The 14,240-nt window shown below is 42.8% G+C and overlaps 1 protein-coding gene across 1 annotated transcript; it reads left to right on the top strand.

The window, feature by feature from the left end:
• The first annotated feature begins 4,987 nt into the window (after positions 1–4,987).
• TM4SF18 (transmembrane 4 L six family member 18) lies at positions 4,988–13,648 on the top strand. The gene is made up of 5 exons (XM_006259174.4): positions 4,988–5,564; positions 7,683–7,772; positions 9,487–9,629; positions 11,602–11,782; positions 13,294–13,648. The coding sequence occupies exons 1-5, from the start codon at positions 5,391–5,393 to the stop codon at positions 13,306–13,308; spliced, it is 603 nt and encodes a 200-aa protein (XP_006259236.1). The 5' UTR covers positions 4,988–5,390; the 3' UTR covers positions 13,309–13,648.
• The last annotated feature ends 592 nt before the right edge of the window (positions 13,649–14,240 follow it).

Here is a 14,240-nt window from a genome sequence, read left to right as displayed (position 1 = left end):
CCCCCTTCCCCACCAGACTTACCTGCAAGAGCTGCTCTCCAGGCTGCCACCCTCCTCCTTCTCCCCTCTGCCCCTTGCAGGCTGCAACTCTGCCAGCCTGCAGAGCTCTTTGCGAAGAGCAAAATCTGCATGTTTCTCTGTTAAAATGAAAAACCCGTGTTTTTCTCCAGTAAAAGGGAAATTGCATGGGGTTTTTTCTATTTTTCCGTCGGAAACTGAAAACCCGACTCCCTTCTTGTTACAAAGATTTCTCTGGCTTACTTAATGCAAGTTACTAACTGAGCATGTATGGTAATAGAGATGCAGGTTGTTTGGTACTGTACTGACATGCTAGCTCTTGGTTTTCATGCGTAAGCTGCTTTTCCTATCAGAGTTCTCTTGCCTGCTTGACCTTGAGGGCCCCCAGAGGAGCTCTTTCAGAGGGGCAAAGCTGCTTTGACTGGGTCAAACTAGGGCCTTTGAGCACCACTTTTTGGTATGAAGTTGGTCTAATACCACCACCTACAGATTAATGTCAGACTGGGCAGGTACAGGCTAAAGAGACCTGTTTCCCTCCCAGAGAGAGAGGCGGAGGTAGAACCTGCAAGAAAAATGGGCATGGGAAATATAAATGGGGTTGTTATAACCTGCTTTTCCAAGCTCCTCCTCTTTGACAAATGTATTACAACATCCACGAGGTGTCAGTGTTTTCTTTCCCTTCTGCTGTTTTATTCCTTCTGAAGCTCTGTTGTCTTAGTCTCTTCTCGCCACTGCCTTTTCCTATTTGAGGCCAAATCTACATGGGAAAAATTAATCCTAGGTATGAATTCAAAGCACTGTCATTGGACTGGTATAATCCAACCCCACCTACATGCTGCTGTGCTGGAATCAGAATGGCTTTTGTTTCAGTTTTCCATTTAGAAGTTTAAGTGATAACAGCAGCTACAACAACAACAAAACCCTACTTATTCTGGATTAAAAGCATCCACACAGCTTGATGTAGTGGTGTATAACCAGAAAAAAACTTCATAGGTAAGGCCATAAGCCCATAAAAGGTATCTAAGCACCTGAGTCCCAATGAATAATTGGAAATTTGGAGGAGAGCTGCAGTTCTATGATAACCTTTTCCTCTTGGTTGCTCTTATCCTCACTCCAGAACCTGCTGGCTGGGCTTGAGAACCCCATACTTGGATCCCAGTTCTGTCTGATTTGGGAGCATGGAGCTGAAGGTCTCCCACTGTAGGGCAGTGAGTAATCCTAATTACTGGGGTAGGTTGAACAGCCCTACCACAGTCCTTGCCTTCTGTGAATTGTGTCCAAGTCCATTTTTTTAACCAGCCTGAGTGATGCACCTCTGCTGCCTGTTTGGTTTGGATGGTAATTGTCCTCAAGCACTTCACCACAGCCTAATGGTGACTCAGAGGTTCAGATGAAACTTCAGACTACAGTCTGGAAACTAGACACATTCAAAAAGATTGTTTTTGATAGGCTATGAATAGGGAACTACCAAATTCACAGTTTCACAGAAACCACAAATTTGATAGGTTCCCCCTGAAAAATCCCAGTCCCTGCAAAAAAGTGTGAGGACCATGAAAAGGTGGGGAAACGGCAGCAAGACAATGTGGGGACAAAAGGGCAGTTGCAAACAGAAAAGGGTGGGAAGCCCTGGCAACCTGGAGTACAGGGAGGGGGGGAGAGGAAAAGGAGTTTGGCTGAGGGGCCCTGAAAGTCCCCTGCTCCCAGGAGATTGACAGGTGGCTATCTGTCACTCTCCAGGAAGAGGCAGGACTTTCAGGGCCCCTTGGCTAGAGGCATCAGGCAAGCCACCACATTCTACCACAAAAATGCCACCCAAATGTGACAACAGGACCACAAAATACAGAGGCAGCCTCTGGGAATTAGGTAGGTCCCTACCTATGAAAGAATGTTTTGGAGGTATGACTTGCAATATAGTGTACAACATAAACCACAGTGGAAAGTATCAGGCTGATATGCCACAATCTAGTAACAGTAGAATGAGCTGGTGGCGTTAGACAGCCTACAAGTAGGGATGTGACTTGCTTCTTATTTTAAAGGTAGCCTTTGACAGACACTGAGATTGACTTTGTAACCTAGGAAAGAGGTTAAATGTTGTTTAACCTACACTAAGTTCTTCTTAGGAAAAAGGGTTATTTCAGAGATTGCATTTCTCGCTACAATCATCTTAACTAATACTGTTCCCAGCTACCATTATCATTTTTGACGAGGTAAAGAGAAGTCTTGTATGCAAGTAGACTACTGCCAAAGGCCAGAACTGTATACTGCATACATTTGAGCCTAATAAATTAAGAAGTCTTAATCACACGGAAAGATCCAAAGGAATACAAGGCTGTCACAGATGGAACTTTGCCCCAGCTGTAGATACTTGATTCATTTAAACAAATGTTGTCGTTATTCAATTCACATAAAGCAGATGTTAGAGGATGCTATTGGTTAAGCTACACTGTCAGTGCTTCTTTTGAATTAGACTGAAGGCAAATGAACATCTTAGTTCAAAGAGAGAACTGAGGTTGGTGGAACAATGTAAAATACAAAATGATGTTGGAATTGCACTGTCCCTGCCTTATGCAGATGACTTCTCCTGTACAGTTGCAATCAGTGGAAAACAAAAATCTCTCTAAAAAGAAGTCCCAGGGGTATAAAATTAGATTGGAATTGGGGGTTCACACTCGCACAGAAATCCCAGTAATGGTAGTGCAAAGCCTGATGTGCAAAGCTTATACCATGATGAATAGTCATGTGTGAATGAATAGCTTCTGTTAAAGGTTGATGCACAACATTCTGCATATTGAAAATTTAGTAGTTAGACTTTGGACAACAATTGCTTTAAATAAAGTCTGATTCTATTATAGAAGAGGAGTCACTCACCCCAGCAAGTAATCAAAGGTTTTTGGTAAGTGCATTGGTATCAGCTCAGTGACATTGATAATAACAGGGGACAACTCTTGCAAAACTTGTAAACATGGTTGAGAAACTGATGTTGGTATTTGCCAGGTTTGCCTAATACCTACTGGGAAATGGTTACTTCATGTTTTACCATCACAGCACTCCTGGGAACAGTTTGTTAGCCTTTTGTAGGCTCAGATCAGGTGTAGCATCTACAGAATTTAGAGTAGAAGCCTCCTGAATGACATTGTGTCCTCTTGAACTTGTGTAGAAAAAAAATCCTGTGCGTGAAGCTGTATTTTGCCAAAAAGCATAGTCCTCCCTCTTCTGATGAGAACAGATTATGACTAGGAACAGCAGCAACTTGCATTAGAAAGGTGCGCACACACATTTTTTATCATAAGTTCCTAAAAGAAAAAATGGACAAGTTCTTGAAAAGCTACAGAGTTCTTCAATAATGGTCCAACCTGTGGATAGTTGACTTATGTCTTGCTTCAATGAAGTGTCATCTCTGAGCCCTAAGGAGGAACCTTGAGAAAGGGAATCCCATTCAGGCCTGCCAAGCTGCAGAGGGAGATTTGCTGCCAAATTCAAAAGACACAGGACCAGACGTCAAAATTGAGTTTATAAGACAGACATGATAACAAGGAATCCAGAGCTCTAAGGAAAGGAGAGACTCTTAAAGAAAGGAGGAAGGTGCAGAGTAAAGAAAGTGAGACTTGTGTCAAAGGAAGGGTGTGATAGACTGGCCCAGTAAGTAGTAATACTGCACACTTCTCATGCTTAGAGATATTTACTACTATGAATAATGCATAATATCAGCAGAGCTCAGCAGCAGCTTTAAAGGGAGGACCCTAGAGTCACTATACAGCTAGGAGAAAAAACAGTTCATACGTATCTTTGATTAAAGATAACCCTTCCTTCCCCTCCCCCACCTAGCACAACCTGATAGGCCTCCAGAAGGATCAGCATTTTTTATTCAATACCAATTTCCTTTTTGAGTTTTTGCACCTTTGCTGGATTTTGTGGATTAGGTTTGGTCATTTCTGACAAACGGAAGGCAAGACAAGAAGGCCAGAGCCATTTACTAAGCAGCCAAGCCGTTGTTCCAATGTCCCTGTGCTGGATGCTTGCCCTAGAACATCACCCATGTTCCTGGAAACACAGGGACAGCAGGCCTAGCAGGCCTTCCTGAGAACTGCAGCTCTGGGACAGGCTCATCATATGCAACCGGTCCCAGGCTTCCATGAGCTATGCCCTGGCCTGGCTTTCTGCCTCAGTCTGCCAGGTTCTTTGCTTTGTAATCAGGAGTGTATAGGCCCTGGTTGTTGCAGCAGGGAGCCCCTGAGAACCATGGCTGAACCCAGGACTGTCAGGACTTTTCAGGATCCCTACTGAAGAGCCATGTCTCAGAGCCTGGATGTTTGGGATGATCTCCCATGGTTTGTGGGTCATGGGCAATCTGCCTGGGAAGAGCCAGAGATCCTGGCAGCCCCCAGAGCTGCTCAGTGATAATGATGTTCTTGGCTCTGATGTGATTGCAGGGCACTCATAGGGTCCAAAGATACCTCATTGCAAAAACGTATTGTTCTGGCTTTTCCAACCCAGGAATGTTTAGTATCTTGGTCCCAAAACATTTTAATTTTTTTGTTTGTTTGTTCTGGTCCAATTCAGACTAAAACCAAAGTACTAAGATAAAGTACTTTCCACAAACTAGAAGCTCTGGTCAGTTGGTTCTGGCTAGTTCAGATGTATGAGCTGACTCATCACCCTCCTCTCTTTCTCCCCCTTTAGATCATGTTGTTTACAGATATTAGGTAAAGCTACCAGGGTGCCTTCAGCCAGTGCCTGCTGAACTGCAAGGCTGGCTCTCGCTGCAGCTTAGGCAACACACTTTTTCTGTCTAGACAATACATGTAGCCTCCCAGGAGAAACGGGTACCATGAGGTTAAGTGATCCACCCAGTGTCTGTAGGTCAGTGGTAGGTACAGGAATAAAACATCTACCCCACAGAGTAGCTGTGAAACAGTGAATAAGAAATACATAAAGGATGTTAGTGTTAGTAAGATTGCATTCCCATTGTCAGGATTAGTTAATTTGTAATGCATGTGTGAGCTAGCAGATGGAAATTGTTGTGCTTATAGGTGGTGGCATCATACCTCAGTCTGAAGTTCCTTCCTGATTCTCAATTCTAGACACTCATTTAAGCCTGAGAGTCCCCAGAGAATACTTCTTGGAGAGAAACACAAAGTTTCTTAAAGAAAACAGCCCCACACTCCAGCACAGGACAAAGACTGACCCTTCTGCCAGTTGTACTTATCCTAGGAACAACAAAGCTCTTCTTTAGCAGCGGGACTGCTTGACTCAAACCAAGCCCTGGGAACCAGGTCCCTAGGAATATGAAATGACCACATCAAAAGAAAAAGAGAGCAAGGCTTTGCAGCTTTAAGGTCAATAGAACAGAAAATATTTTAAGTCCTCCAGAGATGGGTTTACAAAAGTGTGGCAGCTGTTTGAGCTGTCTGCTGATTCTTCTTGCACTTTGGTGCATTGCAGTTAATATCCTATTATACTTCCCCAATGGAAAAGCTTCATATGATGTCAGTAACCACATCAACTATGTGTGGCATTTTGAAGGAATCTGTTTCTCTGGTGTGATGGTAAGTGCTGGTTCTATGGATTTTATTGAACTGTGACTGCTAAGATTTTGCCATATTTCTGATTCTGCTTTACAATCGGGGGAGGGAGATCAGGGACAGGGGACACATTATTTTAGCTAATTCTATAGATAGAAAATTTGGTCAAAAACAAACCTGGGGCACTGATCAACAGATGAATAACAGTGATGTGACTATGTTTGGATTTGTGCATTATCTTGAGAGGTTGGCTTGTGCTCTGTATGCCAACCTGTAACTTAAGCTTGTGTTGCTGTGGTGGCGGGGGGGAGTGGAGTAGAATTAACCATCTATTTGGATTTAGCTTTACATAAAACATATCATTTTTAGCATTACTAAGTGTATGGTTCTGATACACCGTGCATAACACAGTGGGCTCTGCTAGGACCACTATAGCAGAAGTCTGGCAGCGTCCAAGACCAATGCATTTTTAGATCAGTTACAATCAAAAGAGCAGTATCTTTTTCCCTCCTTAACCTTTTACCATTGTTATTACTGTGTTACTAAAGATAAGATCTGCTTACTGAATGAGCAGTGTCACTTAACCTCCTGCCTCATTGTATGTGCTTGATCACCGCAGTCTGCAATACACATACGAAGAAATACTGACCCTAACCTGCATACCAAGTTTTGGTATTTAGGCAGTGTTAATATTAATATAAATTCTGTTCAGTAAGAAAGGTGAAAGCACAAGGCCTTATTTTGTGGTAGCACCATGCTTGTTCTTCTGACATCAGTCCTTCGTAAAATATATATCTGGCAATGATTAATTTAGGGGAAGTGTAATGAGGCCTAGAAATACAAGGGGTAAAAATACATGTAGCTGAAGATCTGGACAAACTGGGCAGCAGCAAGATTCCAGCTGTGCCTATCCCTGACTATTTGAACTGGTATTTATCGTTGGTTCTGTGGCTATGATGGGAGTGCTGGTATAGGCAGAGCTCCATGTGGTGGCAAGTATTTTAAGGCATTAAACTGATCTTCACAATATGATGGTTAAAACAATGGTGTTGTCAATTCCTTAGCTACATTATCCCTTTTCCTAAACTTAGAGGCCATCTTCCTTCCATCCTTACATGACAGGAAAGAAATCCTCTTCCTTTTCAGAGGCCACCGCAACCCAGCCCCCACTGCCCCACCTTCCCCACACAGTGACCAGTGTCCTGGCTTCCTCCAAGCATGTTTCTTTTTAATGCTGGCAACTATTAGGCTCTAAAGTCCAAGAATTGATCAGTGAAGTTACTTCATAGGCAACTGCAAATAGAATATCCAGAAGTGGCAGGTGGCCAATTGGCAAAGTAAAAGTCCTCAAACAAATTAATCTAAAGATGTGCCTACAGTACAGACTTCGCCAGCATGGTGGTAAGTACCTTGATCCTTGACTTCAGCACCAAGCCAAAAGAAGGCCCAGAGTAGATTCAGTCATGCCAGCAAACTTGACCTTCTATACTCTATAGCACATGGGAAAGGTAGTTTTGCCATCCTGGTACAAACTGCAGGTTTGCCGGTCTAGCGGCAGCCACATCAAAGTCTTGTCTATATTATGGAGCTGAGGCATAGACAGAAACAAGTTTGCTGGTGGCAGGGCCCTCCTGTCTTTCCTCTGCAAACAGAAAACTAAGCAAACAGATATATTCTGGTGGCACAGCTGCATCCCTGCACCTTCCCCAAGTACCACTCTGATCTCCTTCTCTGCTGCTTTATTTCTGCCCTGGCTGCTATTATCTGGCCTACCCCTTTCCCAATCTGCTGCACACAGGGGCTGCCTGTGCCACTTGTGACCCACATGCAACAGGTGGGCCACCTCTGCTCTAGCCAATGTAGCTACACTTGCAAAACTGGTGTAGAGCAGGCCCAGGAGTGCCTTGCTGTCCTGGTACAGCACTTTTGTCTTTGAGCACATCTACTGCAGGCAGAGTCTAATAAATGCAGTGGCACAAATTCTCCCTGCACCACAACCTGGAGTCATACACATCTGTGCAAAGTGGGTACAGAACCTCAGCTCACAGAATGGCAGCAGTTCATGGGCACTTCTAAAGAGAGGAGGAATCAGGGCTAGTATCTTCAGCAATTCCTATTCATCTCACAGTCTCCCCCTTACAGATCCTTGTGTTAGCAGTTCTTCTGATACTGCTGGAGCATGACACATTCTTCCAGTGCTGCCAGAGCGAGAGCTGCAACAAAACTTACAGGGTGAGTCTTGGTTTTGCTTTTGTTTCTATATTCAGAATTTGTCCCTTCCCCGCTCAACTCATTTTTTCCTGTCTCTATATTAGAGAATCCTGCTTTGGGTAGAAACCACCCAACTGATTACAGCAAGCCCAGCTTTTTGCTACTTGGGCAAGATGGGAAATAAAAGCCTGATAAGATAACCACTCATGGCCTTTGTCTCTCTGCCCCTGCTGAATTGCTCCAGCTTCTGAGTTATTTTACCACATTTAAAAACAAATCTTCTTTGTAGATGCTGTGTGGCTTGCAAACAAGTAAAAAATGTTTGTATTCCTGGCGTTCAAGTAAACACTTTTACAAAAGTGAAATCCAAAAAACCAGCGGGCCGTGATTAGTCTTTACATCTGGGAAATTTCAGTATGTTCCCTTGGAGGGCAGTATCCTAATTCCACTGCCAGGGAAGACTAGCTGTTATCCACCTCACACGTATCGTTCTGAATTTGGTTAACTGTGTGATGTGTGTGTGGGTGGGTGATGCAAACCTGGAAATATGACTAGTAGGGCTGTGTGAAACGGCACTGTTCCATTTCAACTTGCATTTTGACGGAACAGCATTTTGTTTCAAATTTCATTTTGATTTGAAACCGCTGTTCTGTTTCGTTTCGTTGAAACAGTGTTGCTGTTTTGACGCTGTTTTGACGTTTTGCCCATAGGCTATAATGGGGAAGCTCGAAACAGCCTATACCTTTGTAATTTCTGGCCTGATTTGGATGAAACGTGCAGGAATGGTAGCCCCTTCTGAGGGCATGAAGCCTGCCAAGTTTCAAGGAGATAGGTACAGGGGTTTGGGGGAAACTGTACCTCAAGCTGCAGACAAGCAAAACTCGTGACATGGTTGACACTGTGTTAAGGCGCAGCAGGGTGAAAGCTGCAGGCTTGCTCGCCCCTGCTGAGGCCATGAAGCCTGCCAGCTGTCAAGGAGATCGGTGCAGGGGCTTCTGGGTTCTGGGGCCCTGCACCTCTGGCTGCTGACGGGCAAAACTCGTGACATGGTTGCTTGTGGGACTGTGTCTGTCTTGGGGCACAGGGGGGGTGAAAACTGCAGGCCTGATAGGCCCTGCTGAGGCCATGAAGCCTGCCAGCTGTCGAGATAGGTGCAGGGGAAGTCTGGGTTCTGGGGCCCTGCGTCTCTAGCTACTGACAGGCAAAATTCGTGACATGGGTGGGTGACACTGTGTGTGTTAAGGTGCGCCCTCACTCAACTGACACCAAGGCAGAAAGCAGGGCAGTTCAAACAATGCTGCCTTTTATGCTGTTTTTCCATCCCTCCCCCAGAGCACTGGGATTGGAAGGGACCTCAGGAAAGAAAGAGAGTCACTGGCCAGCTACACAGTCAATAATGAGAGCACTCCTTCTGCCCCTTCTCACCTCTTCCCCCTCCCTCTCCTTACTTTAGTTTCTGTTTCCCTGCAGGCAAGCCCAGCTTGAGGTTTGAAATTTGAAATGTTTCAACTATTTCAAAATGTTTTGACTTGCCTCATTTCACTTTGAGTCTATTTCGAAGCTCTCTGTTTCCTTTCGATTTTGCTGTTTTGAGCTCAAAACGAGTCAAAACAGCATTGAAACAAAACTGCCAGTGAAATTTCGCACAGCCCTAAATTGACTAGGACAATGTGTCTAATGGTTTCCCAATTATTTGCCATGCTGAACACATTATCCCATTCTGTCTTCAACCTAGAGCTTCATTTCAGTTGTGTTAGCCCTGCTTGGAATTGCTTTTTCTGGATACAGTGTAATCATCTCTACTCTGGGGCTTGTGCAGGGCCCATTCTGCAATACACCAACTGGCTGGGAGTACCTCTTCAAAGACACTGAAGGGGGGTAAGAAACACGAATGTGTCTGCTATAAAATTGTACATAAAATCTAAAAGCTAAAAAAGATCCTTCAGAGAATGTTTTACAGCTAAATTCTAACTTACCTCCATAGTATCACTGTAAGCCATAAGACAGACCCAGAAGAGTTAAAAGCCTGGAGGTCTTAAGTTCTGTGAAAGGCAGAAGGATACCTCACAACATATAGATTCTGCTGAAAAATATCATGAGATGGCTAGAATCAGCACAAACTGTGAGAGTAGATAGAAGTATGGTAAAAGCAGGGGTAATAGGGAACACTGTGATTGAGTGAGTTAATCAGTAGATTGTAAAGGTGTGTGGTACCAAACAGGATTGACCATTAGGAAAGTATGTAGAACAACCAAAACTGGGTACAGTAGACATAAAGGCCAATTGTAAAGATCATTAATCAACCAATAGTCATATGCAACGATGTGTGCTCAATAAAAAAACCTCTAATATATAAAAAGAGTAGAAGAGAAATGCACTTTGAATTTGTGTGTAGCCCTGCACTATCCCTGCTATCAGTCAGTCTGATCACCTGGTTGATAGTATGAAGAAAGGCTACACTAAGTTTATACTCATGGAATAGCTGCATGCTTATTCAAACCATACTGAGACAAAGGTGTTTCAACCTTATTACTGTGTCCAAGACACAAACACAAATATTTTTGCACCTTTACAAAGAAAGGTTAGAGCTCAACTCATCCTGCAGACTTAACACCCAGGGTGTCTGTCTTGCACAGTGCAGTGCCAGGTAGAGGAACCCACACTAGATCTACACAGTGCTGCACTGTATAGAAATAACATGCCCTTGAGATCCCAGGCATGTGTCAAATCAAGATCTGCAGCTTGAATCAACCATGAACGTGGATATTTTGAAGTGCCTTTTGAAAAATTATACGATATGTACGTATTTCATGTGCAATAATGTCAACTTCTCTTGATCAGTCATAGAATCTCAGACAACAAAAAATGAAGAGCCACATTACCTGACAAGGCAGGATTGTTTCCTAAAAATATAGGTGCAGCTGTCTCCCATTTAGGTCTATTGTAGTTTAAGGAAGAGACTTATAAAGTAGACAATTGTGCTTGCATGAAGTTGTTTTCATTATGATGTTCTGTCAACACCATCAGTATTATGTCAATACTATTACCATGGCTACTACACATATTAATGTTCCATTTTTAATTCATAAAGAAAGAGCTTGATTTGACCATGAAGGGCCAGATGCAGAGTAAAAGATTCCAGATTCAGTCCAAATCATGTAACTTAGTATTGGTGAAAGAGAAACCAGCCAGGAATGTATTTAAAAAAATACAGATATAATTGCAGTGATTGCTCTTGGAACCAATCACCACACTGCACCATCTTACTCATCTTATGATGATGCAGTGGTCAAAGTCAATCACATACCATATAGAGGTGGCAGGGAGGCAAAGCATAGCCCTATTGACCCAATGGATATGCAAGATGGTGCTACTCCTTCAGGCAGTGCTTTCAACCAACATCCCATGCACCTGTCAGATGGAAACAACAATATTTGAGCATTCCTATTAAATGATAATAAAACTATATCAACCTCAGTTACAACTAATCAACAGCAAATTGTCTACTTTTCATGAAACAGAAGTCTTCTAAGTGGTCTCTTAAAATCAGGTGGTATTTGCAGAAGATGCAGTGAAGTAAATGATGCAGGAGGACTTTTATTTTAGGAACTCTGCTCCAGATCCTGGTCCCCATTACATCAGCAAAAATCTTTAATAACTCCCTAAGGTTTGACAAAACTGCTCAGGATTTATATCAGTAGCATAACAGAGACCAGGATTGGGCTCCCAGATCTCAGAATAAATAGGTTTTATTATTTCCTATCATGACTGTTGGATTTACTATTATCAAGTGTTAAAATTAATCACATTTAACAAATCTAATTTCCTCATATTGCTCTTTCTCTGCTAGTTACCTCATCAATTACACTTCTTGGTCTCAGTGTACCGAACCCACTAATGGAGTGAAATGGAACATCATATTATTCTCTGTTCTAATGGCACTAAGTGGACTTCAAGTGATCATCTGCTTCCTCAAAGCTATTGCTGAGTTAAAACGAATACTCTGTGGGACCTATTCTGTCTTTATCCAGGTAACAAAATATCTGGAGCATTGTTGGCTTCAGGTGGTGGTAATCAGCACTGCTCCATCAGTTTCACTCTGGGCATGTCTACAGCACAGCTTGCTACAGATGAAATAAGCCCTGCCTACACGTGTCTGCCCAGGAATCTTAAAAGGCAGCTGCAAGGAAGCCCCAAGAGGTGGCCCAGGCACCTGCTCAAGACCTAGGTTTCCCATGTGCTATCAAGGCATCCTCATTGCCTCATGTTCAGGGCTGCTAGACATGCAGTGTGGATGGGACTTCTTTTGTCATCAGTGAGGCAGCACCCTCTGCCATAGAGCTGTAGACATACACTCAGATGTTGGAAAACAGTGAGGATCTGGGCTTTTGTTTACATGTACTCCATCTGTTACTGGAAAGCTAACACTAGTACCAGGTCCTGTAGTGAAGGTACTGCTGGCAGGTAGTATTCAATCCACAGGAAAATCTCTTAGGATATGCAGGGATTTCTGACTACTCACTTGAAAGCCCTTCCAATTTGGATCAGGGAGCTTGGGAGGGAACAGGCTACCCTGAAAATTCAGCATCAGTACTGAACACGTAAAGAATACATGATACCGGCCTTCTAGCATAGGTTTTGCTTTTGTCATCAGGCAGGTTTCATGGCAATGGGTAGCATTGCCACTCCAGACTTTACCATACTGATCTGTTTTTTTGGGTGCCATATCAGTAGGCCCTTGTGACAGGAACCAAGATATCCCTACAGTTGGTCCCTTCAGGGTGAATGACATCAGTTTTGTGACACTGGTTGGCATTATGGTGCCAAATTATTTTCAGCCATAGCAGACAACATCTGTGAGTGCAGGGTACATTTCACTGCTTGGTAGGGCTAGAAGTGAGAGTTCAATGCTGACTACATTCAGTAGGTTTAGGCAGCGCTTCATGTTCTTATGCAGGGTCCATGTCCATCACAGGCAGAACATGCACAGCACAGCTGCCTGCTTATTTTGTCTTTGTGGAAATCACTAGTTTCCTCTAGAAAGTTTCTTGCATCAAAAATCTATTGGCAGGCAGCACAAGAACGGAAGGAAAAACCCAGCTTGTTTGTCTTGGCCTGTAAAGCAAAATCTTCTGCAATTATAGGCAAAACATGCAGAAGATGGAGACATTGCAGGTCACCAATCCCCCTTATGGAATGTTGAAAATCAAGAAAGAAGACAAAAGGATCATTCAGGAAATAAAATGCCTAGACTAGAGTGAGATAGAGACTCCTTTGTAACAGCCCAGCATAGGAATGTCAGTATTTCAATACTGTGCTCTTGAAAGGAGGAGATCGTTCTTTGTCTATCAATCTGATCTTGATTTCACTGAACAATTATGTTGCTCTCTTCCGCTGGGCACAGATCTGGGTCCTTTGTTTCTCTTTCTCAGGAAGCTATTGATTTAGTACCATGAGCATGTGTTGCTGTTGTACAACTTCTATATTATAATGCAAAGTAAAAATGTTAATCACTTTGATGTCTTTCCATTTTTTTCTGCAGCCTGGGATTATCTGAAAGTGGTAGAAAAATCTTCATTGCTAAAAAGGACTCCCTTCTCCTGCCTTTACTGGTAAATTCATGGGTGCCAAAACAAATTTCCCATCTGTTACAATTTGTTTCTTACCCACATTAATCTTGTGGCATGTACTTTTATTAGTTATTTTAATTGTTCTAAATAGCTAAAAATAGAACATTTGCATCATCTTATATAAAAAAGGGGCAATGCTAATGGTGTATCTTTCATTTTGCTATTCAGTTCCAGTTTCAATTATGGGGAAGCACAGTGCTGTGGAACTGCCTTCCCAGGGGACCACTATTGCTTTCAATAAAGAAAATGTTGTATATCTGTTCTTCACATGACCTCTTTGTCTTCCTTATTTAGAATTTGTGAATACTTCAGACATTCAAGGCCTGACGCTAGGCTCATTGGCTTCAGCATACAAGATGAGGTTTCAGTTCCAGCGTTACTAATAGATTTTAAGGTTAGAAGGGACCACTATGATCATCTAGTCTGAGCTTCTACATGAACACAGACCAAAAAAAAAAAGCCTCACCAGTGATTCTGAATCAAGCACAATCTTCAGTTTGAGTAACAGCCTGCCCCTCAGAAAGACAGTTTCTATCTAAAGACCTAGGTCAAGACTCAGCAGCATGTTACCAAAATGCCTAATAGGTTTTTGTTCCTTTCTCCTTAGCTACTCAAGTCCGTTTAGATAAAAGAACCCCAGACTAAAAAACAACATTTCTCCAGAGATTTGGAACCACTCTATTGACTTTAATAGAAAATTGTGTTCCTTTATAGAATATTTTGAAAGAAACCCCTAATATATGGGATGTCATTCTCTACTGACTTTTGCAGGATTTGGGTTCTCTTCTTCAAGTAACACTGATTTAATCCCTGACAGGTTCTCGAGGAGTGTTTCATGAGAAGTGGATATAAATTAGAG

Source organism: Alligator mississippiensis, chromosome 7, assembly GCF_030867095.1.
Source record: "Alligator mississippiensis isolate rAllMis1 chromosome 7, rAllMis1, whole genome shotgun sequence".
Classification (NCBI taxonomy): Eukaryota; Metazoa; Chordata; order Crocodylia; family Alligatoridae; genus Alligator; species Alligator mississippiensis.
Note: the sequence above shows the minus strand (reverse complement) of the source record. Positions and strands in the feature narration are given on the sequence as shown.

Excerpts from the sequence above, each read along its gene's own strand:
- TM4SF18 (XM_006259174.4), top strand. The coding sequence starts at position 5,391 with ATGGGTTTACAAAAGTGTGGCAGCTGTTTGAGCTGTCTGCTGATTCTT. Across the intron at positions 5,565-7,682 it reads TCTGTTTCTCTGGTGTGATG|ATCCTTGTGTTAGCAGTTCT; the intron begins GTAAGTGCTGGT and ends TCCCCCTTACAG. Across the intron at positions 7,773-9,486 it reads GCTGCAACAAAACTTACAGG|AGCTTCATTTCAGTTGTGTT; the intron begins GTGAGTCTTGGT and ends TCTTCAACCTAG.